Source organism: Heteronotia binoei, chromosome 21 (assembly GCF_032191835.1).
Source record: "Heteronotia binoei isolate CCM8104 ecotype False Entrance Well chromosome 21, APGP_CSIRO_Hbin_v1, whole genome shotgun sequence".
In the NCBI taxonomy this organism is placed as follows: domain Eukaryota; kingdom Metazoa; phylum Chordata; class Lepidosauria; order Squamata; family Gekkonidae; genus Heteronotia; species Heteronotia binoei.
In genome coordinates, this window is record NC_083243.1 from 80,345,738 (window position 1) to 80,371,859 (window position 26,122).

At 40.3% G+C, this 26,122-nt stretch overlaps 1 protein-coding gene across 3 annotated transcripts in view; it reads left to right on the forward strand.

The window, feature by feature from the left end:
• The window catches only part of TYRO3 (TYRO3 protein tyrosine kinase), a 110,167-nt gene that overhangs the window by 41,435 nt on the left and 42,610 nt on the right, over positions 1-26,122 (forward strand). For all 3 annotated transcript variants that reach the window (XM_060262006.1, XM_060262007.1, XM_060262008.1), the window contains exons 4-5: positions 1,720-1,890; positions 21,343-21,429. In XM_060262006.1, coding sequence (XP_060117989.1) covers positions 1,720-1,890; positions 21,343-21,429 — 258 coding nt within the window. The remainder of the gene's footprint in view (positions 1-1,719; positions 1,891-21,342; positions 21,430-26,122) is intronic.

The following is a 26,122-nucleotide window of genomic DNA, read 5'->3' on the forward strand; positions in this document are numbered from 1 at the left end:
GGCACAAAATTTCCAAAGTTCCAATATCACAAGTGCCCAGTGTTATTGAGGGTTGCTTGCACTGCAGTGCTGCTTGGCTATGCCCTTCACCAAGCACGTGTATGAACAGGGTATACAGAAGGTATAACAGTCTTATGTAAGCAACAGCCAGTTCACCATAATTAATAGCTTCAGAAACAATTGTGCTGGGTTTGGGATAATTGTGACTCCAGGTTCAGGTGTTGAAGTCAGAACATAAAATAGCAGTATAGCTTCTAGACGACAGTTCCTGTTTTTAGAAACTAGTTGCCTAACATCCATTATGCCTTTTCAAATATTTACTACCTGCTTAATATGTATTATTATCTCTCAGATTTATCTCTCATACCAGTGCTTTCAAGGCTGAAAGTGCCATCGTTGCAGACAACGGAGACTCCATGTGCTTTTCAAGGCAAGAGATGTTCAGAGGTGGATTGCCATTGGCTTCCTCTGCAAAGTGACCCTGAACTTCCTTGGTGGTCTCCCATCCAAGTACTATCCAGAGCTGACTCTGCTTAGCTTCAAAGATCTGGGCCATCCAGATCAGGACATATCCAAACCAATATAGTAAATTATTTATAAAATCAGTAAAACAACTCTTTATATAAAACAACAATAAAAATCAAGGCAAGATGCAAATCTTCAAAGGATATTTTGAGCACTAATAGTTTCATATCCCTGTCCAGCTGGGCACATAAGTAGGCTTCTGTGTGCATATCCCTATTGGCTGTTAAAGTTAAGGTTGCCAATCCCCAACTGGGCAAACCAAAACCCTCTGAAGGTAGATGTGATCCAAATTACTAGGCTGTAATGTCCATATTGTATATCAAAGTCTTTAATAAATCAAATGTCTCATAGAAATGACTCACACAGGTATGGTTCACAGTAGAACAAATATATATTCAAATCCCAAAAATTGTAGATTGTGACAGGATTGTTAATTCCTGTTTCATGCATCCATTTCTTCAGGCTTGAGATTCACTGAGAAACCCAGAAATTAATCTGGTGCTCATTTCTATTTAGCCGGCAAAAAAGTTTTAGTTAGGCTGTAGAATTTATTTAGTCAGGCTGTAGAATTGTGGAGACCTTCTGGTACCCTGGAAACTAAATAGAATTGTATCTTCAAGTGTGTTGCTTCAAGTAGGTTCAGCAGCCAGACTTCACACATATGATCCTATTTAAAAAGCTAGAATTAGACTCATCAGTTGTTTGGGGAAAGAAATGGGGGAAGGGCTTGATGGAATGGTTCCCAAAATCCCACCCTTTCCCTGTAGAACAGCAGATCTATGGATCCAGCTCATTAAGTTATAAGTGTGCAACTCAGTTATAAATGTGTAACCTTAGCCCCTGTATTGGATTGTGGCCTCTGGTTGGTATTTTAAGGGTCTATTAAAAATCAGTAGAAACCACCTTTCCTATTCGGTTATCATATGATCATGTAATTGTCTTGTAGTAACTAAATGTTCTGTATCTGATCTGATCTGTGGTCAGTTTTTGTTAAAAGAGAAATAACAGAGAAATAAAAGAGAAATATTGACAAATCAGTGTTAAAAAATCTAGTTCCTAACCCATTTATTTTTGAAATGTCTGTCAACTATTGTTCTGTAAATATCAAGTACTGTAAAAGAATTAAGAGGATATCCTTCATTTGATCAAGAAGAAAAATCTTCCCTCCACTACATCTATGCTTTGTTCTTTTAGGTGTTCCCTACTTCACTATTGAGCCTGAAGATCTGTCTGTAGTACCTAATACTCCCTTTCATATGGCCTGTGCTGCAGTTGGTCCACCTGAGCCAGTTACAATTGTCTGGTGGATGGGGGATTCCAGAGTTGGGCTTCCTGACATCTCCCCCTCAATCCTCAATGTGTCAGGTAAGGCGTTCTCCAAGGATAAATAAAACCACAAACCACGGACGTAATGTCAGCCCATGAGGAGAAAATAAAAATTACATTTGTATCATTTTGCCTGTTTTATGTGAGATGGTTCCTCGGATGTGTAACAAATGTGAAAAACACGTGATAACATAAGTATCTGGTATATAGCAATCACCAAAGATGCAGTTGTCTCTGGTGAAATGTCCATAGATTTTATATAACTTTATATAATTTTTATTATATAATTTATTTTTAAAAAAATATGTCCTACTTTCTTTACAATGGAACCAATGTGGAATGTGTTACAAAATGGATAATCCAAAGAATAAATATATGAAGTTGTGTTATACCAAATCAGATTATTGGACCATCTAAGTCAATACTTTGACTAGCACCAGCAGTTCTCAGTAGTCATAGGTAGTGAATGTTTTTCACATAACCTGCAATGTATCCTTCAACCAGAGATACTAGGGATTTAATCTAGGATCTTCTGCAGACCAGACTTCCTATCACTGAGTTGCTTGCAACCCCACCCTCAAATAAATTTGCCTATTTAACAAGTACAGTATGTACCACCTTCCAGTTTCCTCTGTGGAATTAGAAGGTTATACATTTGTAGGCATATTCCTGGTTTTTTGGGGGTTATAATTTGTTGTATTAATTCTAATGTCTGGATCTGTTCTGAATGCTTCTGTGTCCTCAAAAAAGACAGAAAGGCAGCAGACTATTTTGGTGTGCAAAAGAGAAAAACCTGCAGCCACAGATTCAGTAGACAGAACCTTGTTAGAATCCCAAGAATTACATTTTTAAAAATTATTTGATTGTTTTGGTGCGCAAACATATTCCAGACAAGAGGTCACTTTTAGGACAGAATATGGAGAAACAGAATTGGCAAAGGTGTCAGACAAGGATATATTTTATCTCCCTGTCTGTTCAATCTGTAAGCAGAACATATTACAAGGAAAACTCAATTGGATTTGTAAACCTTGTAAAATATTTATTATTAAAAAGTGTATTACATGTTTTCATCTTCATTGTGGAAATACTGCCCTCTAGAGGGAGGTGTTGGCTACAGAGAGGCTGGGTGAGTGGTTGCCTGGTAACAGGGCAGGAGAAAGATGGGGTGAACTTCAAGAGGGAGAAGTAGCTGAGGGTTTTCCTCTTTAGGAGGTGGGGAATTTCTAAAGAAGAAGCTCCTGAGGAGAAAAGGCTGGAGATGGAGAAAGGCAGTTGGCATGTGAGTGGCTGTCTTGTGGAGTGAGCCTTTGACCCTGATAGAGTATGGCTTCTCAGTGACTGTGAGGAAAGGTGGCTAAAGACTTTCTTTTCTTTTTGCTCTAAGTCTGAGACTGCTATTTGTAATATTTATTTACACTGTTTGTTTAAAATTCTCAGTTTGAACTCACCTTGCAATAATGTTATTCGTTTAAGTGTGTTCAAATTTTGAGTGGGGCATCCAACTAAGACTAAAAGGGTAACAGATTTAGATGAATCACAGAATCATAGAGTTGGATGGGACCTCCAAGGTCATGTAGTCTAAGGTAGAGTAAAAATATTAACAATTTGAGATATGCAGATGACACCAGATTACTGGCAGAAAGTAGTGAAGACGCGAAATTACTGCTAATGAAGGTTAAAGCAGAAAGTTCCAAGCAGATTACAGTTGAACATCAAGAAGACAAAAATAATTACTAGGGATGGGCACAAACTGAGAAAATAGAAGGTCATACTAATTTGCAAACCAGTTTGGTTCATGAGGTTTGTGGATCTCCCTTCCCTCCTTTCTGCTGATGGCAGCTCCCTGAGTTCACCTCCAAGTTCCCAAGTTCCCAAGTTCACTCTGCCACAGCATCCATTTGCAAAAGCCATTTAAATGGGTTTTTTTGTAATGATGTGGTTGGAGAAGGCATTTAAAGAGACCACAGTCTCTTTAAATGCCTTCTCCAAGCCGTGCTGCAGGTGCCAGCATGTCTGTAACACAAACCATAGATATATTACAGTGCAAAACTTGGAAGGTTTGTGGGGCTTGTGAGGGTGGGATAGTATGAACAAACTGGGCCCAGTTCATGATTCGGCTCATGCCCATGACTACTGAGAAATCACACAGCTTTAAAGAAATTGAAATTGTCAAAGATCTTCTGTTCCTTGGTTTCATCATCAACCAAAAGGGAGACTGCAATGGAGAAAGGAGATTGAGACTGGAAATGGCAGTTAGGAAAGAAATTAAAATAATCTTAACGTGTAAGGAAGTATCACTGGGACCAAGATCAAGATAATTCATACTATGGTATTTACTATTAGTATGTATGGATATGGATATGAAACTTGGACAATGAAGAAAGCTGACAGGAAGAAAACTGATTAATCTGAAATGTGGTGTTTGAGGAGAGTTTTACCAATACCATGGACAATTGAAAAGGCAAAAAGAAGGGGACTCTAGTTGAAATCAAGCCTGAATTCTCCCTATATGCTAGAATGAGTAAATCGAGGCTGTTTCACTTTGGTCACATCATGGGAAGACAGATTCACTGGAAAAGTCAATAATGCTAGGAAAAGTTGAAGGCAGTGGGGAAAGAGATCCAGCATGAAATTGATTGACTCAGTAAAGGAAACCATGACCTTCTCATTGAAGACGTGAGCAAGCTTGTTAATGACAGGACATTTTGGAGGTTTTAATTCTTCAGGTTGCCATAAGTCAAATTTAACAGCTCTTAACACATAAAAAACACTTGCAACTCATTTATTCACTAGTTGACTGTGGAGGTCCCTTCCAATTCTATAATTCTAGGAATCACATTATCTGTAATTTGCACTTTAATCCATAGTTATTGTGTAATTAGGAAGAGGAAATGCTTGAGATTCCTGTTTCTTTTAGAAATAAAATGATTTAACAGTGAATCTCCCCAAAGCTGTTACTGGAAAGAGCGGGGAGTGACTGTATTAGCATTCATGAAACTTTTTTTATTATAAGTCAGATGTTTCTCTGTGGTCATATCTTCTTGCCACAGACTAGGAACTGAACCAGTTGATCTAACCTTATTCTGTCATTCACATAAATTCCCAAATGACCCTTAAGTAGGGATGGGCATGAACCAGCTCATGAATTAAAGTTCATGATGAACTTCTGCCAGTTCACGGCAGGTCAGCTGGCATGAATTTTCAAGCTGTTCATGGAGGATTGTGCCAGTTGGTGAATAGATACATTTCCAGATGGACTGTCTCCGCTTAGTCAAAATGTTTCCCACACTTTAAAGTGGTGGAAGGGGTGGAAGGCAGAATTCTCCAGACTAGGAAACACTCTGGTCAGTTTCAAACTAGTCATGTCAGTTTCAAGAGTTTTTTTTCCTTTGCCAGAGTTCCTGTGTTACCTTCCCATTTTCTTGCACAGAGCTTGCAAAATCCCCTCTCCCTTGCTTGGGTTTGTTGTGACTGTGCTTTGAGAGTAGTTCTTTGAAGCTTGCAATGCCAATGACACCAGGTTCTGCTGGGCATTATGCACATTGTAACTATAGGGATTCTCGGGTTTGACATTAGTCCTCCTTTTGCTTGCATTGCCCCAGTGACACTGAGTTTTAGTGGGCATTATTTTATTGCACTGGTTCTGCTGAGCTTGCAATCCTCCCCTCCACTTGGAGTGTGATTCTGTGCTTCACATCAGTTCTGCTGAGCTGGCATTGCTGCAATGACACTGGGTTCTGCTGGACACTAGTACATTTAATTGGTTCTGCTGGAGCATGTACGAAAAGGAATGAGAGAATTGCCAATTGGAAACAGTGGAAGAGGCTTAGACATAATGGCAGCCAAGAATGCCAATTGTCCAGTTGCATGGACTCCACTGGAATTCTTTACAGCAGAAAATAGTTGCAATGAAAATGTGCAGTGGATTTTCAATTAATGTCTCTGGACCCACATAAACTGCTGTGGGATTGGAATAAGAGCCCCAGAGTGGAATGATGGTACAAAGAAATAGCATGAGTGTTCTGGGACTGGAATGACAGCCCCCAAACTGGATTGACAGCCCCTGGGAGTGATGCAAGTAGAATGACAGCCCCCAAGATGGAGTAGGGGCCCCTGAGAGTAAGAGAAGTCTACTGGTACTGGAATGGCAGGTTGCAGAGTAGAATGATGGCCCCTGGGAGTAGCATAAGTGTTCTGAAGCTGGAGTGACAGCCTCCAGTGTGGAATGACAGCCCCTGGGAGTAGCAAAAGTGTTCTGGGACTGGAATGAGAGCCCCCAGAGTGGATTGACAGCCCATGGGTCATAGCAGAAGTGTTCTGGAGCTGGAAAGACAGCCTGTGGGACTAGGAGAAGTGCCATGGGACTGGAATGACATTCCCCAAACTGGAATGACAGCTCCTGGGAGGAGCAGAAGTGTTCTGGGACTGAAATTACAGTCCCTGAGGGGGATTGTTAGCTTTTCATTTCACTCCCATTATCTTGCTGTGCTGAAAGATACTTGCTTATAAAAGCAAGAGTACGTGGGAATGAAGTCATGTACCCCTTTCTGTTTAACCCCAAGTGGGTTCCAAATTCTCTTATCATTCTCCATGTGAATTCTATCTAAACAATGTAGAAATTTAAGCCTTCTATGTAAGCCTTGTAAACCATATAACTCATATCTTGACATGTTGACTCGTACTGGCAGCAGCATTATATTTTTGTTTCTTTTTTACTACTTTTAAAAAAGAAGAACAAGAGATAAAAAACAAAACGCACCCCAAAAGAAAGAGACAGAGGAAGATAAATGATATGGAAAAAGAGAGTAGAAAGATGAATAAATATAGCTTAAAAATTCAAAGTGAGTGTGATATCTCAAACTAATGACTCTTAAATATAAAAGGGCAGAAGACAATGGAGATTTATGTGGGTATATGCTAGAACAAGGAACCTCTACCTTTTTCATCCTGTGGGCACTTTTGGAATTCTGACAAAGTATGGGGGCCTATAAAAAAAATGGCTGTCACAGGAGGTGGAACTAGCCACAACAAAGGCTGCTGCAGCTTCCCTTCAGTCACACTATGAAGATTCTGCTTTTGTGGTGCAGCTGCTGCCAAAGCAGTGTTCTTAAAAATCTTCACAGCCAATCACATCTCCATTGGCTGATCAGAAGCCCTCTTGGGCAAAAGTCCACTTAGCCATACACACTTTCTAAAAACACTTGGTGGGCTCCAGGAAACATGTCAGCAGGCACCATGGCACCCACATTGGGGATATGTGGGCTAGAGCTTTGAATTCTCAAGACAAAACTCAAGCTTTTTATGAAACAGGGGGTTTTGCAAATAGAGAAACATAACATTAAGGAAGACTTGAGTTATCACTGCTCAGGCACTGTTTGTAGAATTTTTCCATGAGAAGGCAATGGATGTTGAATTAGAGTAATATAAACATACATAAAAATACCAGTCTGGTATGCTGAAAACTGTGCCCTCATTAATCTTTTAGGTGGGCACAGGTACAGTCAGTGTAAATGCAAATGACAGGGTTCCAGAAGTCAGGTACGGCAGAGTCATTCAGTCTAGAACTGTACACAAAAGCAAGTAGGTCCAAGATCCAAATCCAAAGCCAGTCCAAAGGTCAATGGAGCTGCCCTGACCTGGATAGCTCAGGCAAGCCCAATCTTGTCAGATCTTAAAAGCTAATTTATGTTATTACTAATTCATGAGCTATTACTGTGAACTGACAATATTGCTGGCTTTTGCCATGATAAATGGAATTTATTTAAAATTTAATGGGCTGGGAAGAAACCAAGAATCAAAATGAAAATTTTAATAGATGCAAAAGAAAGAGGAGGATTTCAATTACCAGATTTAAAGTTATACCAGGAAGCAGTATGTTTGCTATGGATAAAAGAATGGGTGACATCATTAAATAAAAAACTTTTAGTATTGGAAGGACATGGAAATATATTTGGTTGGCACGCATATATGTATTATGGAAAAAATAAGATGGATGGTTTTTTCTCTCATCACTATATAAGAAGAAATTTGTTAAATACGTGGATAAAATAAGTTTTTTATTTAATGATGTCACCCATTCTTTTATCCATACCGAACATACTGCTTCGTAGTATAACTTTCAATCTGGTAATTGAAATCCTCCTCTTTCTTTTGCATCTATTAAAATTTTCATTTTGATTCTTGGTTTCTTCCCAGCCCATACAAATTCTGAAATTCTCCTTTGCCATTTATTAAATTGTTTACTGTTCTTCACTATTGGAATTGTTTGAAACAAATACATAATTCTTGGTAGAATGTTCATTTTGATTGCAGCTATTCTGCCTAACAATGATAGATTGAGCTTGTTCCACTTTAACATATCTTCATCAATTTTACACCAAAGCTTTTCATAGTTGTTTTTATATAAATCAATATTTTTTTCATTGTAATTTCCACACCTAGATATTTTACTTTAGAAGTAACCACATTCTGTTAGACCTTGTAATTCTTTTTGTTTAGCAATTGACATATTCTTACATAAGATTTTCGATTTGTCTTTATTTATATAAAATCCCGCCAGTTCTCCATATTCTTGTATTTTACAAAGCAACAATGGTGTTACTTGTATCAGATTTTCATTAATAAACATTGCATCATCTGCAAATGCTCTATATTTATAAGAAAAACCTCTCAATTTCAAACCTTCTATTTCTTTGTCTTCTTGAATTTGCATCAGCAAGATTTCTAAAGTCATTATGAATAACAATGGAGAAAGAGGGCAGCCTTGTCTTGTTCCTTTGCTAATTATCATATTTTCCGTCAAATCTGCATTTATACAAAGTCTTGCACGTTGTTCAGTATATATCGCCTTCACCATTCTTATAAAATGTTCTCCCAATCTCAATTTTTCCATTACCGCAAATATAGTCCCAGTTCACATTATCAAAAGCTTTCTCTGCATCTGCAACGAATAATGCAACCGCTTTTTATTGGATGTCTTTCGTAGTACTCTACAATATCTACAACAGTTCTCATATTATCTCTTATTTGTCTCCTAGGAAGAAATCCTGCTTGTTTCTCTTTAATAAAATTCATCAAATACTGTTTACGTCGCTCTGCTAGTATTCGTATATATATTTTATAGTCATTATTTAACAATGAAATTGGTCTATAACTTTTTTACATTTGTGGCATCTCTATCTTCTTTTGGAATCAATGAAATTACTGCTTACTTCCATGTATTTGGTATTTTCCCCGCCATTCTTATAATATTCATCAATTTTTGAATTTTGGGTACTAACTCCTCCTTGAGGACTTTAAAAAACTTTACTGTATATCCATCTGGACCGGGTGTCTTTCCCATTTTTATTGAATTTATTGCTGCTTCAATCTCACATTTTTCTATTGGTTCATTCTGGACCTTCACCGTATTTTCTGTAAGGGGATTTACATTAACTTTTTAAAAATATACTTCCATCTTTTCTTTATTTATTTTTAAACCTTTAAACAATTTGGCGTAGTATTTAAAAAATTCTCTTTTAATTCCTTCTTGATCCACAATTTCTTTTCCTCCAACTATTATTTTATTAATAATTTTGTTCTCCCTTTTTTTTTCATTTGCCAAGCCAAATATTTTCCAGGTTTATTTGCTCCTCTAAAGGATTTCTGTTGCAATCTTTTCAAATTCCATTCCAATTCTTTATTTAACAAATGTCTCATTTGTGTTTGTAATATTGCAATCTCCCTCATTTTTTTCTTCTTCCCAGGTCTCTCTTTTAATTCTGTTTCCTTTTTCTTTATTTCATTTTGAATGTCCAACATTTGTTTTTCTTTTGTTCTTTTATCTTTATTATTCAATGTAATCAAAATACCTCTCATCACTGCTTTATATGCATCCCATACCATTTGAAATTCAATGTCCTCATTATCGTTTATTTGAAAGAAGTCTTTAGATTCTTTTTCTAGAGATACCACTATTTCTTTATTCTGTAGTAAGTCCTCATTTAACCTAGACCTCCTCATCTTTTTAACCGGCTTAGTTAACCACATTAATGGATTATGATCTGCTCCTACCTTGGGAAGAATTTCTATTTTTTTTGTTATGAGACTCAAATTTTTTGTACTCCACAACATGTCAATTCTTGAAAAAGTGTTGTGTCTTGCTGAAAAAAAAGTATAGTCCCGCACATCAGAGTTAAACTTCCTCCATATATCCTCCAAACTTTCTTGTTTAATTAATTAAAAAAATGACTTTGGCAATTTTCCTTCCTTATTATTTTTTCCCCCAGATCTGTCCAGTATATTTTTAACTGTACCATTAAAATCTCCCATTATCATAATTTGTTCATATGCCACTTGATCAAGCTGCTGTGTAATGTCTTTAAAGAAATAATCTTTTGCTCCATTTGATGCATACACTCCCAATAGCAACAATTTTTTTCATTCAACATTATTTCCACTGCTATGTATCTCCCTTCATCATCTTTAAAGATCAATTTTGGATTCCATTCTTGTTTAATATTAAAAAAGCACGCCTCTTTTTTTCTGTTTAGCCAACGAAAAAAATTCCAATCCCAATTGTTTGTTCCACAAAAATTTATAATCCTTCTATTTTATATATACTTTTTGTAAACAAATTATATTACAGTTTTGTTTTTTAATCCAATAAAATGTTGCCTTTCTTTTTTGTGGTGAATTTAGTCCGTTTACATTCCAAGATATTAATTTGTAATCCATCATGATTCTTTACTTTATTCTGTATCCCCAAATTCTTTATGCTCTTCAAAAAACCTTCGTAGTCCTTGTGTGCTTGTAATTGTAATCCTTTTTGCTTGATGTTCAAAACTCAAACCTTCTGGTAGTATCCATCTGTACCTTATTTTCTTGCCTCGTAGCTTGTCTGTTAATTTTTTGTATAGTCTTCTGTCAGTTATAACCTTCCTTGGCAGCTCTTTCATTATTCTTACTCTGCTATCTTCAATCATTAGTGTTTTTTCAAAGTTTTTACTCATGATCTTTCCAACCATATCTCGTGTCACAAACCTTATCACCACGTCTCTTGGTAATTTATTCTTCTTAGCATAGAATGAGTTGACTCTGTATACATAGTCATACAGATGTTTATAATCTTCTGGGTCTTTACCTAAAAATTCAGCAATGATTTTTGTTATATAATCCTTCAGGTCATTTTGTTCATTTTCAGGTACCCCTCTCAAGCGTATCTGATTTACCATCAGCTTGCAGTCATGCATTACTACCTTCTCTTGTACTTTTTTAAAGGTGGAATCATGTTCTTTCACCTTCTCCTCCACCTCTTGTACTTTCTTAGATGTTACTAAAGTGTCATTTCTGAGATCCTCAATTTCTTTTTTTAGAGCTTCTTTACTGGATTCAATGTCCTTTATTTCTTTTTTACAGGCAGTTATTAGCTCTTTCATCATTCTTGCCTTCATAGCATCCAATTGCTCCTGCATCTTTTCAAGTAAGCCAGCCCTTGTACGTATTGGCTTATGATCTGACATGTAAATAAGCTCCAAAAGTTGATCTCTCCAAATTAAATTTCAAGTATACGATTTTAAAGACATGCTTGCCTTTTTCAATGAGCCCAAAATCGCCGTTCCTGGAGCTTCCCAGGTCAAGATATTAATTTTTAAAGTTTTAATTCTGTCCAAGATGGCGCCTGCTGTTTTTCTGCACCTCTTTTTAAAATTTTTCCTTTTTCTTCTAAAGGCTACCCAAATTAATTTTGTTGATATTGTCCATTATTTTTCACCTTATAATATCCAAATATTCCGGCTCCACTAATTTTCTAAGTCCCAAATAGCTTTAAATAATTTTAATTTTTTTTTACCTTCTCTTAATGGCCGCAGATATTTTTCTATGATTTCTTAGTCCTAGAGTAGGCTGGTTCACTTGCAATTTTACCTTCTTTAAAAGGCCATTTCCTGCCTTGCTTGCTACCAAATCCCGTTCTCAGTGATCCAAAGATCTCTCGATACTTTAATGACGCACTTCCTGTGACGTCCAGTAGATCAGCAACTCTGTGACGATGGGGGTTTTCAGCAGAAACCGCAGGTATTCAAAACATTAATTTTTTTTTCATCTTTTAACGCTGTTCTTTAATATCAAATAGTCTCAATTTCACCCCCTCCTCTTCTTCTTTATATTGACATAATATCTTTAACTTGCTATCTTTTAGTCTTCCTTTTAAAGCTCTTATTTTAGTCCCGGAATGATAGATAAAGATCAGTACCTTCCACGTTAGCTATCCAAGTAGACACCGTTCTGATGTTAATTCAGCTGTTAAGTAGAACAAAGAAGCATTGGATCCTGGTGAGTTTAAGTCAATTGAATGACCCTAGGGGTTCTCTGTAGACATTGGAATGCAATTCGTTGCTGGAGACTCTTCAAAGCCTCAAAGGAGCTCCTCTGGAACTCCTTTTCAGCCAAAGTAAATCTCCTCAGAATATTTCAAGCATGTCTTGGACTAATCTCTGACTAAGAAAAGTAGGCAGTAGGTGTTGGGATCGCCTTTTCTACCTCGAACAGAAACCCCAGTCTGTTCCCCTTGTGAGAAGCAGTTCAGCTCTCCATTTTCCAACCCCAGAAGTCTCCCTTGACTGGCTTTTATAGGCATCTGCTGGAAGGTCTTTCTTGCAGCCAACCTCTTAAGAGTAACTCTTCAGCTACTCATCATCAGCAAGCAGCTGGCATCAGGCCAGGAGATGTGTGCTTTGTCTTCTCTCCTGGAGCTCCATTCTAAGTATCCAGTGCTCAATAGGTGTGGGTGAAACTGAAGGGCTGTTAGTGACCACCTGGGTTTTATCTGTTGGAACATGGCTGGAAGGTGCTGGTGGCTCTGCATCAGCTGTGGCTGTGAACTCTGACAAGCCTGCAGTTCCTCTTCTTGCTTGCCAGCTTCTGCTGATTCACAGCAGGATTCCACTTCTCCTGAGGAGTACTCCTCTCCTGACTGACCCATAATATATCAAATTAATATCTATGTATATCAAACCCAATTCTCAACATTTAATCCCATTGTCCCAACATTCTTCTACCTTCTTGAACCCATGACGAGGCGACGAGAACATCCTATAGGTCAGGGGTGGCCAATGGTAATTCTCCAGATGTTTTTTGCCTACAACTCCCATCAGCCCCAGTCAGCATAGCCAATGGCTGGGGCTGATGGGAGTTGTAGGCAAAAAACATCTGGAGAGCTACCATTGGCCACTCCTTATGTCATTTATGCGGACCTATGAGATGGCAGTCTGGGCCATAAAGAAGGCTTACTTTGTGACCTGGATTGTGTCTGTGACTTCATGCCTGACATAATTGTTTAATATAATTCGGTCATTTACAACCTTGTCACAAGGTTAACCAAATGCTAGGGAATTGGAAATAGGCTGTGAAGTGTTTGTGAGTTTTTTCGCAGATAAGGTCTTGTCGCTCTGCCACAATCTCCCTGCTGCATTTGATAAAGTGAGTGAACTCGAGGCCCCAAGCACATCTTCTGGTCCTTTTTTGGATTCCTTCACTCCACTCAGCCTGGAGGAAATCGACAGGACTCTTGTTACTATACGTCCTATCACATGTGGGTTGGATCCGTGCCCTTTTTGGCTGGTGAAAGCCATCCAAGCAATGCTACGTGAACCATTACAGGTGATTATCAACAGATCCTTCTGTGAAGGGATCTTTCCCATGCCCTTTAAAGAGGCTGTGGTCCGCCCCCCTCTTAAAAAAACCATCTGCCAACCCGGCCAAATTGACAAACTATTGGCCAGTGTCAAACCTACCCATTTTGGGTAAGGTCATAGAGCAGGCTGTAGTGACTCAGCTATAGGGGTTCCTGGATGACACTTCAGTGCTGGATACGTTTCAGTCCGGCTTCCATCCGGGTTATGGGATGGAGACGGTTCTGCTTGCCCTCATAGATGACCTTCTGTGGCATTTGGATCGAGGCGGCTCAGTGGTGCTGCTGTTATTAGATCTTGTCAGCTGCATTCGATACGGTTGACCATCAGCTACTGACTAGCCGCCTCACCAACGTGGGGATTTGGGGGTCCGCCTTACAATGGCTGAACTCTTTCCTCCAGGGTCGCGGACAAAAGGTGGTGATAGGGAAGGAATCATCCCAGAGACACCCACTTATATGTGGCGTGCCGCAAAGGGTGGTTCTATCCCTGATGTTATTTAACATCTATATGCGCCCCCTTGCCCAGATTGTCGGGCTGGGATGTCATCAATATGCGGATGACACCCAGCTCTAACTGTTGATGGGTGGCCAGTTCGGTTCCCCCTCAGATAATTTAGACCTGGCATTACAAGCTGTGACATCTTGGCTCAGGCTGAGTCGACTGAAGTAAAATCTGATGAAGATGGAGGTTCTCTATCTGAGCCGTGGTGGTCTAGGAAAGGAGATTCCCTTGCCGGCCTTTGACGGGGTGCCGTTGATACTGGCTCCTAAGGTCAGGAGTCTGGGAGTGCTTCTGGAGCCCTCTCTAACTATGGAGGTCCAGGTGGCAGCCACTGCCAAGTCTGCCTTTTTTCATCTGCAGTGGGTACGGCAGCTGGCCCGTTTCCTGGAGCACTGCGACTTAGCAATGGTGATCCATGCTACTGTAGACTACTGTAATGCCCTCTACCTGGGCTACCTTTGACTCTGACTCGGAAACCGCAGCTAGTGCAGAACGCTGCAGCACAGTTGTTAATGGGGCTTCCTCGATGGGAGCACATTCAAACGGTGCTGAGAGAGCTGCACTGGCTGCCTATTGTGTACGGAATCCTCTTCAAAGTGTTGGTATTGACCTTTAAAGCCCTATATGGCCAAGGACCTGTCTATCTAAGGGTCCGCCTTTCCCCATATATACCCCAGAGATCACTGTGTTCAGGATGTTATGGAGCTCATTCCCAGAGGCCACGAGAGCCCTGCGGAATCTCTCCCAATTCTGCAGGACCTGTAAAACCGACCTTTTCCGGCAGGCCTACAGTAACTAATGCATGAGGAACTGCCACTACTTTGCTGCCGAATACTACCATCTATTTATATGACACCTAACAGTTATACAGAGAATTAAAAACTAAAATGAAGCTGGACCACCTTTGTAAGAAATTTTATAACACCATTTTAAAATTTTAAATTATAAATGGTTTATATGTGTTGATTTTATAGTTATTATTGTTGTATTATGACTGTGAGCCGCCCAGAGTCCATATGTGGAGTGGGCAGCATACAAATTTAAAGTAAATAAAATAAAATAAAAAATGATAGAAACACACTTGATTCTAATGGCTGGAATCAGTAGCAGGAAGGAGAAGATTTAGCCTACATCTAGTATTGTCTTTCTATACACCCTTTAAGTTTCTCTAATAGCAGTAAACAGCTGCCACACATTCCTGTGAGGAAAAGAAAAATGTTGCTCCTGGGGATGACTTTACAATGAAGTAAAACCTATCCACCCAGCCCTGTTACTGGGATGTACTGTCACCTCTAACAAGGATATCATAGGATGGGAGTAATGACCATCTACCCCTTTCTGAAAACAGCTCCAGTGCAGAAGGACATAAGAGAAGCCATGTTGGATCAGGCCAATGGCCCATCCAGTCCAACACTGTATCACACAGTGGCCAATATATATATATACACACACACACAAACACACACTGTGGCTAATAGCCGCTGATGGACCTCTGCTCCATATTTTTATCCAATCCCCTCTTGAAGCTGGCTATGCTTGTAGCTGCCACCACCTCCTGTGGCAGTGAATTCCACATGTTAATCACTCTTTGGGTGAAGTACTTCCTTTTATCCGTTTTTACCTGACTGCTCAGCAATTTCATTGAATGCCCACGAGTTCTCATATTGTGAGAAAGGGAGAAAAGGACTTCTTTCTCTACTTTCTCCACCCCATGCATAATCTTGTAAACCTCTATCATGTCACCCCGCAGTCGATGTTTCTCCAAGCTAAAGAGCCCCAAGCGTTTCAACCTTTCTTCATAGGGAAAGAGTTCCAGCTCTTTAATCATTCTAGTTGCCCTTTTCTGGACTTTCTCCAATGCTATAATATCCTTTTTGAGGTGCGGCAACCAGAACTGCACACAGTACTCCAAATGAGACCACACCATCGATTTATACAGGGGCATTATGATACTGGCTGATTTGTTTTCAATTCCCTTCCTAATAATTCCCAGCATGATGTTGGCCTTTTTTATTGCAATCGCACACTGTCTTAACATTTTCAGTGAGTTATCTACCATGACCCCAAGATCTCTCTCTTGGTCAGTTTCTGCCAGTTCACAACCCATCAGCTTGTAGGCAGTATATTTCTAGTCTTCACCTCAGCCCCACTGATGGACCTCCTGATGGCACCTGAGTTTTTTTGGCCACTGTGTGACACATAGTGTTGAACTGGATGGGCCATTGGCCTGATCCAGCATGGCTTCTTTTATGTTCTTATGAAGACTCGTATTCAGGAGGGAATAGCAGGTTTGCACTGGAACAGTTGCAGTTGGTTTGTGTTGCAAATCCAGAAGTAAGATTAAGTAACTTGGGAGGTTTCAGTCAGGCAGACTCATGTATGATAAAGCCATTCCAAATACATTTGTAAAGCCCAAGGCATTCTGTGATTAATTTTGTGCTTATGTTGCTCAGAGCTGGAGGAGGATTAAATAATCAATCTCCTGGATTTGAAATCAATGTTTTCTTCATGGCTTAACTCACTGGTCTTTCTGGGGCTTTGTGTGTAGCTTCTTGTCTCTGTAGGGAAAGGAGGGATCAGAAAGTCAGCCTGCCTGTGCTGTCATTAGGTCACTGTACCCGAGGCATGCAACAACAAAGACTCTAGGAGGAGAGGAAAAGCAACTGGTATCAGCAAAGTAGAAAACCCAAATGCTTAAAGAAAACAATAATAATTTAAAATACTGAAACAAATTGTAGGGAGAGTCGCTATTTTAGTATCTTACCTGATTTCTGTTACATATATAGATTGCATCTTCTTTCAAGTAGAAGCTGTGGGTTTTCTTTTATGAACCTCAAAAGTACTGAGAACATTTTGGGTGTAACCACAGTTGAAGAGAACAATAGTCATACTAATATTACTTGGCAAGTTGTCAGCTCGAATATATCAACTTCTGGTTTCATAGCGTAAGAAGGTTTCAAAATGTATCTCACCTTCATGTCATCTTCTATCTTTGATCCTCTTCTTCATCTTCATTTTCAATGAAGACAATGCAAGTTGACTGCAGACAAGCTTTGTGAGTCCACCATAGTGCTCAGCTGCAGTTTCAGTTGATATTTCGTTTGTGTGTGCATGAGTGTGTGAAGTGCCCAGTTGCAGCTCAGTTATGGCAAGCTTGTTTCTTGTAGGCAAGAACTGTTCAGAGGTGGTTTGCCATTGCCTGCCTCTATATAGTGACCCTGGACATCCTTGGTGGTCTCTCATCCAAATACTGACCAGGGCTGAACCTGCTTAGCTTCCAAGAGCTGACATAATTAGGCTAGCTCAAGCTATCTAGGTCAGGGCTGAGATTTACTAGTGCCTGTTTAAGCATACTTACACTGACCTGTCTAAACTCACTGGCTACCGTGGACTAAGCAGGATGATATTCTGCTTATGACTGCTTTGGCAGACCCTGGTTTATTTTGTAATCAAGCAGCAGGAAACAGGCTGAGGCCCAGATTAACAAAGCAAGCAACCATTCCGCCTTTCCATATCCAGTGGAATCTGGGCCCTTCATGAACAGGTGTGTGTGTGTGTGTGTGTGTGTGTCTTTCACATGGAGACCCAGAGTGACTTTTATCCTCACAAAAACTTGTGGAGGGAAGTTAGGCACAGTGTTTTTGTCACCCAGCATGCTTCCATGGCAGACTCAGGATTCAAACTCTGATCTCCATGAGTAATAATTTATTAGTGAGCAGGGATTCTTTTGAGAAGGAATGCACAGGAATGCAGTTCTGGCTGACTTGGTGTTAGGGGGTGTGGCCTAATATGCAAATGAGTCCCTGCTGGGCTTTTTTTTTTAAGGCCCTGTGTGAAGCATTGGTGATGTCAGGGGGTATGGCCTAACATGTGAATGAGTTCGTGTTGGACCTTTTCTACCAAAAAAGCCCTGTTAGTGAGTAATATATGTTCCTGTAACTATTAAGAACATCATTAGCCATCAAATTCGTACAAGTCAAGCTTAAGGATCGAATTTATCCATTAGCAATGGTTTTGTGCTTCCTGTTAGAAAGAAGTAGATAGCCTTGTACACATGACCGCTCTGCAAATTAACCGAATGCAAAACTGTGGACAGGAGTGTGCTGGTCCTGCCCCCCTCCCCTGTGATTTCTTGTGAGCATGGTGCCTGCCTACATTCAGAGAGTCTGCGCAAATGCTCCCTCCCCATGATCAGCAGCTTTTGGAAAGCAGCATTCTCAGTCATGAGGAAGGAGCTTGAGTATGAACACTGGACTCTAACTTTATTCTATTCCCTCAGACCAACATGGCTACCCACATGGATCTGACTTCCTGTGCGCATTCATGCTGTGTAGACAACCCCAGCAATCTTGTTGAGATGGAGGCAGGGCCAGCATGTTTGTGCCTACATTCCCTCTGTATGCAGTCAGTCAGTGTCCAAAAGGGTAATAATACTGTGGGGAGACTGTGATCCTGAGGTGAGGCAAATCCCCAATGAGGCTGAAACTAGTATTTTCATTCCTTATCTTTAGCTGAGTGGCAAATTGAGTATAAACTTTCCCTTTCTGGGTGGGTAGCCTTTGATCCCATTTTGTCTGATTGTAAATAGCTATATAGGCAGTAGGGCAAATTGCCAGTTCAGCTGCTTTTTGAGAATCTTGCATACTAGTGCTTTATGTAAAAAGAATGGGGCCCAGGAGCTCAGACCTGACTGGAAATCTCATAGCATGAGAGGATATTCTGCGGCTTGTTTGTGGCACTTTGTTTCTAGAGCTTTCCAGGCCTTAGGCTGAATGTGATTAAAGTCTCTTTTGGGCTTGGTTTAGGGTTGCCAATCCCCAGGTGGGGGCAGGGGATTCCCCGGTTTGGCAGCCCTCCCCCCACTTCAGGGCCCTCCCCCACTTCAGAAAGCGGGGGGAGGGGAGGGAAATGTCTGCTGGGAACTCTATTATTCCCTGTGGATATTTATTCCCATAGAAAATCATGGAGAATTGATCCGCAGGTATCTGGGGCTCGGGGGGGGGGGCTGTTTTTAGGAGTAGAGGCACCAAATTTTCAGTATAGCATCTAGTGCCTCTCCCCAAAATATCCCCCAAGTTTCAGAAAGATTTGACCAGGGGGTCCAATTTTATGAGCCCCAAAATAAGGTGCCCCTATCCTTCATTATTTCCTATGGAAGGAAGGAATTGAAAAGGTGTGCCGTCCCTTTAAATGTGATGGCCAAAACTCCCTTTGGAGTTCAATTATGCTTGTCACAGCCTTGATCTTAGCTCCAACCTTAATGTCTCCTGGCTGCACCCCCAAAGTCTCCTGGGTCCACCCCCAAAGTCCCCAGATATTTCTTGAATTGGACTTGGCAATCCTAGCTTGGTTGCAGAAGCTGGTGCTGGATGTCAGATCTGAGGTACAACTCAGTAGCTAGCAAGAGAAAAACAGATCTTGCATATGCACAGCAAGGCTTTTTTTTAGCAGGAACACAGTTCCAGCTGGCTTGGCACCAGGGGTGTGGCCTAATATGCAAATAAGTTCCTGCTGGCTCTTTCCACAAATAAAGCCCTGATGCACAGTATGGAGGAAAGTGGTTTCAAGCTTGCCACCAACAAGCCTTAGGACAAATGAAGTCCATTTTATCATCCAGTCTGGATCTGTACTGTCGTCTTAATATGATAATTATTTGAATTGCAACAAACTAAAAGGGGGATTGTGTATTCCACTTTGTGCCAAAACCATCCATTTTAAAAGCTCTTACTGGAGTTAAAAACAACAACAACACTTATATACACATTAAATTTTCCATTGTCCACCTGGGAAAAAAGGGGGTTGCGCATTGAGGAAGGAGCATATGGAAAGGAAAGGTCCCCTGTGCAAGCACCAGTTGTTTCCGACTCTGAGGTGACATTGTTTTCACAACGTTTTCACGGCAGACTTTTTACGGGATGGTTTGCCATTGCCTTCCCCATTCTTTTACACTTTTGCCCCAGCAAGCTGGATACTCATTTGACTGACCTTGGAAGGATGGAAGGCTGAGTCAACCTTGGGCCGGCTACTGAACCAGCTTCCGCTGGGATTGAATTCAGGTCATGAGCAGAGAGTTCAGAACACAGTACTGCAGTACTGCTGCTTTACCACTCTGCGCCATGGGACCGCTTACAGGAGCATATGAGGGATAGCCATATTCATTTGTTGCAGCTGAAATAAACTGAAGCCTTGTGGCACTTTAAAGGTTAACAAGATTTTATTCCAGCATAAGCTTTCCCAGAGGAGAACCCACTTCATCAAACAAAGGAGGTTCAAATCTACAAAATTTATACTGGAATAAAATCTTGTTAACCTTTAAGATGCCACAAGGCTCCAGTTTATTTTAGCTGAAAATATACCTCTGGAAGAAAATGAAGGCAAGAGTCTCTCCTCTCCAAAAATAACTGCTGGATTCAACAATGACATCAAACAGTTAAGGATGTGGGGTGAGAGGGGGAAGTTTGTAATATTTGAGAGATTCCTGTTCATTTTTTATTCTTTCAACATAACTGGAAAGGTACCAGGTGCACCCAGACATTTATTCCAACAGTGGCCCATTATGACATACATGCCTTTTCTAATAAAAGTCTCAGTTCTCAAGTAGGAACCAAGTACTTTTTCAAAGCACCACTTGTGACCTCCTTCCTACCCCTTACAAGAATGCTGTGAGTTTCCTCTTTAAAAAGTCTACATTTTCTACATTTGTGCAAATGCTTGTGAGGGATATTAAGTTCTGAAACAAAAGTATTGGATTTTTGAACCATAATTCACACAATCCTGTTACACTTTATTAGTTGGAGAAAAGTTAGAGTCCAGTGGCACCTTTAAGACCAACATTTTCTAACTTTATTAGTTAGTGTCTGTACTGATGTTCATTGATTTTTTTTTATTGGAGGGTGAGGAGATAATTCAAGAGCCATGAGAAGTCCTGGCTGGCTGAGATATTTTCTCATATGTCGCACAACATGCTAGTGGAATGCCACAAGCCATGCCCTGAGTGCACAAATGGTAGGAGAGAGGCTAGCCAGGAACAGCAGTGAGATCACAATGGAGAGCAAAGAGCCTAGCACTTTGGCCGCCTGTTTCCCAGAGTGCCCTCCCCCACATCATGTGAACTAGTTTGTGACGCCACATTCTTTCTGTTTTATCAAAAGAAAAACCAATTGACTTGTTAATTACATCCAAATTTTTGATCTGCTTCCAGTTCAGCTCCCAATTTATATATACAGTTTGAACTGCATGAGGTTGAAGCTGGGGGATTGTACAGCTGTTTTTAAAGAGTTGCTTTCTTATTCTTCCCTTTTTCTTGGCTGATTTCCAGGTATTAATCAAAGCACAGTTTTCTCCTGTGAAGCCCACAACATAAAGGGACTGTCTTCATCTCGGACAGCCACTGTGCAAATTAAAGGTGAGAGAGATTTCCCTGCCCTCCAAGAGAAAGACTTTTAGGGTGGGAGAGACAGTATTTCGCTAGAATGGGAAAAAAATAGGAAGAGCAAAACTGAACAGACTATTCTCTCAGATGCACACATGCTCTGCCCCTTGCACTCAGTAGATGAAATAACATACAGTGCTCAGTATTTGGTATTCAGGCCTGTTTCCTTGCAGCAAAATTGGCAATTAAAAAACAGAACTCAACTGACTCAGGAGTGACTGTGACGCAAGATAACAGATTTTCCTTGAAAAGGGGAGAGTCAGAGTAGCAGTGCTGTTTGTGGATGATGCGCTATGACGTAATCGGCAGTAGGTAGATAGTGAAATCTTTTCCAGAGACTGGTCTCTTTACACCCCCAAAATCCTTGTGTGTGTGTGTGTTGCTTTGCTCCAATGAACTGGCATCTCTAAATGCTGAAAACATTCTTGTATGGGTCCCTGGGCTTTGCAGAATTAAACCCCTCATTTAAACCATGTAATTTGGAACTTAATCATTTTTGCTCCCTCCACAGTCACTACTTCTCATATTGTGTTTTCTTCTTCCTTAGCTTTAGAAACTAAAGCAACTACAAGCCTGGAGGAATTTCTTTTGGGGGGAATCTGCACTTGAGTTTGCTTGGTTTGTTTTGTTTTTTTTAGCCTTCTATAGGAATGCATTGTTTTAAATCAGGATTGCCAACTGCTGTATTTTAAAGAACAATTTCTTGTCACAAACAAAGGCATATATATTCCATGCAGACATGAGTATAGCAGTTTTCACATGGTAATGATTTTCTGTGTAGTTCTTGTTGTTGCCATGTGTGCAGTGGCATTTGCAGCAGAAATGAAGCATCCCCACAGCTATTTTCTCTCCTCACTGTGGCTCACCTCCTTTCCACAACAGAGCTATTAGATTGTGGTAATAGAAGAAGAGGAGGAGATTGGATTTATACCCCGCCCTTCTCTTGGAATCTCAGAACGGCTTAGAAGAATCTCCTTTCCCTTCCCTCCTCACAATATACACCCTGTGAGGTAGGTGGGGCTGAGAGAGCTCTAACAGAAACTGCTGTTAAGATAACAGCTCTGACAGAGGTATGACTGACCCAAGGTCACTCTAGCAGTTGCATGTGGAAGAGTGGGGAATCAAACCCAGTTCTCCCAGTTAAGAGTCCTCTCACTTAACCACTACACCAAACTGGCTCCCAGGTCATTATGGTAGGTCATTATAATGCTATAATAATGTGGCAATTCCTGATTTAAAAAAAAATCTCATCACACAAACCTCACAAAATCTCATTCCACAAAGCCACCATTCCTGCCCCTTGATATCATGACATAAGACTTTTTAGGTTATATCAGGGGGCAAGAATGGTGGCTTTGTGAGCTGAGAAAGACTGTATGGCACCAGTGTGCTCATCTACCTGTCCTCACAGAAGGTAAAGTTGCCTTGATTGTGATCTTTTCAGAAAGATTGTTTTAAACCAGGTTTGGGAAAGGTTGCAGCAAAGCAGAAGACAGGTAGAAAGGGACTACTCATGTGGATGCCCCAAAATGAACCTGTCTCGATTTAGATGCCAAACTGTGTTTGGAAGTAACCAACTAGGGCACAAGTCAAGAATCTGGAACAGAATACAAACTTCAGCATTCTGAGATTCTCATCTGCCGTTATATGTGCAACATCCTGTGAACTCTCTGAACACAGAAGGAAGCTATTCCACTCCTTATGGGATGAGATTACACTTTTCACTCCATAGAGTGCTTTTTTGTATGAGAAGCAGAATTTATTATATAAAATAGCAAATATAGTTTGGGACCAAGGATCACTTATGGTAAGGAGAAGCAACTCATATGGGGACTAAGTGTTTGATCTAACACCATTCAGTGAAGACCTTCCAGGCCAGATGGGTGTGTGATGGCAGCAGAATCATCTATGTGATGCTGGGGTGGGGTGTGGCTTGTGAAAGCGCCCTGCAATCACTGTCCCAGACTGATGCTGTGATCTCTCCAGGCAACGTAGGTTGACAGTGGTGAGTCATCTCTTTGGAGATAAGTAGCAATGCAGTGTTACACACTAAGTTCATTCAAGTTAGAGGGCATGAAATGGTGTGACTGCTTAGAATTGCACTGCTAAAGAGGGATCCAGAAGCCACTGCCACTTCTTCCCCAAACTCACTTGACCCAGGAGCTTGCAAGGTTTAGTGAGTTTCCAAAAGCATAGATCCCATGCACCTCCTCTAAAAAGGATGTGACTGTCCTCTTCCTGACATTCTTGGGATCTTCCTTGGAGGGCATCTGGCTGGACTCCATTGAAACAGAAGGCTGGACTTGATGGACATTAGATGTGATTTAGTAAGGTGGTTCTTATATTCTTTTCAGTACATTGCACTATGATTATGCTGAGGCATTAAGAAGCTATTGCAAACAACTAGTCTTAGTGTGATGTAGACTGGTGACAAAAGGCAATTCAGAGCTTGCTACAGGGTGTAAAGGGGGATTTTCATCCTGCTGCTGCGAGTTTAAGATAAAGAGAAGCTGTCTCTTAAAGCTTCCCACTTAGCCCCAGTTTGCAGATGAATTTACAGCCCTTTGAAGCAGGCCATGTGAGAGTGCAAGTAAACAAAGTGTGAAGGATGACTGTTCAGAAGAATAAGGGCAAAGCAAATGACAGAGAAGGATCTGAAGGCCAGAGATAACATTTTCTGGACAATGAGTGAGTTTCGAGAGTAAGTGGCAGCACGAATTGAACTGCTGAATCAAGAGTGGGAGCAGGAGATGATGAAAGCATTGAAGGGGTGTATTGGAGAGAGCATATGGAGTGAGAAGATCTGGGAATAAATGATAGGGGAGAGGAGAGAAGAAGAGGGCCAGATCAGTGGAAAGGGAAGGCAGACCTCCAGAGCTGATATAGCCAAAAACAAGAATGATCCAAGGAAGACATTGCCAAAGAAGAACACAAAAATGCTGTCCATTTCCAAATGCAAATCCTCTGGTGTCTGTTTAGGGGAATCACAACCGCCAACAGTGCAGGGGTTCTGCACAAAGTGGTGGTCTTAGACTGGTGTCCGCCCCCCCCCACCAGCTTTCCCACCTGCAGAAAGTCATTTTTTATTTTGCTTTGTTCTACCCTTCTTTCCTTTCTAATGTGTACTGGTGTGAGATACATCCAAGTGACTCCATTTCTTTTTAAAATTTATCTTACCATCCAGTACTGGCCTTATGAGTTTGCCCAAACTACATATCTATTTCCCAAGTGTGGGCCCCCATCTGCAGATACCTAAATCTGCACATAGGGGTCACATTTACCCAAAACAGAAAAATCTGACTTAAAAAAAAACACAACAGCAGCCACCTTAAAAATACTTACAATGCAGACTGGAAGCTTATAGAGGATACTTATTTAAAATCTAGGTCATTCCGGCATAAAATTTGATGTCAGTGAAATAGGAGATTTCTAAATAATGTAATCCATTTTTTTTATAACTAATAATTTTTATTATTTTAAATAACTCCATACAGCTTAGTCAAAATCTTTGGTATACAAGTAAGCAAGGCATTATCATTATACATCAAAATATAAATTAAATAATATAAATAATACATAAAGGAATTCTTTACGATCACTTACACACCTGTAATTTGTTACATGGACAGTTTACATAACAGGTAAAGATTCAAACTAAATCATAAACATAGATAGTTAATATATGATGAAATCCAGATTTTTTTTGGAGTAGGTAGGCTTAATAAGGATTTCTCATTAATATAAGAGAGAAAGAAAAACCATTTCTCAACAAAATTATCAGCTGGTCTTGGATTTTCGTATCTTAATATGCTTGTAGACAATTTATCTTGGATCATCAAGTCCCATATTTTATTGTACCATTGGCGAATAGTTGGACATTTATCTGATTTCCAACATTGAGCTATATTGATTGGCTGCTAATAATAAAATTGAAAGAAGATCCATTTTTGTTTTAGAGCTTGGTTTGGTATGCCAGATATTTAGGAGGACAGACTCTGGCAAGAAAGGAATGTCAAAATCAATTATTTCCCCTGCAATTTTTATCACTGATTTCCAATGAGCCTGCACTTGTGGACACTCCCACCAACAGTGCATCAACGCGCCCATTCCCCCACACTTTTTCCAACACCCTGGAGTTGAGATCAGATTGCCATGAAACAGCCTCACTGGCGTCATGTACCACCGGGACCACAATTTAAAATTTTGTATTTTAATGTACGTAGATCTAGATTTAAATAGAGAGCTTTTCCAAAGGGTTTTCCATTGCTCTTCTGAAAATTTTTTCCGGCAGTCCTTATGCCACTGATTCTGCTGTGAGGCAATCCGGCCCCACTCCCTTCCGTTCAGCACTCGGTAAATGCAAGAGATTGGCCCTCTAACCGAGGAGGAACCAGCCTTTAATCGAGACTCAAAAGAATTTGGTGTTCTATTTGCATAGGTAAACGGGATTACTTTGTGCAGAGCATTAAATAATTGATAATATTGCATCCATGGTATTGTCATTTTAAATTTTGTCTCCAATTGTATTTTTTTACTTATTTTGCCATTAGTTGTAATGTCAATCAGCCTAAAAATGTTTTTATCACTTATTCACTTATTCACATTGCTTCGCCAGGTGGAAACCAGGGCTGTCCAAGAAAGGACATGAACGGTGATGTTGCTGGAG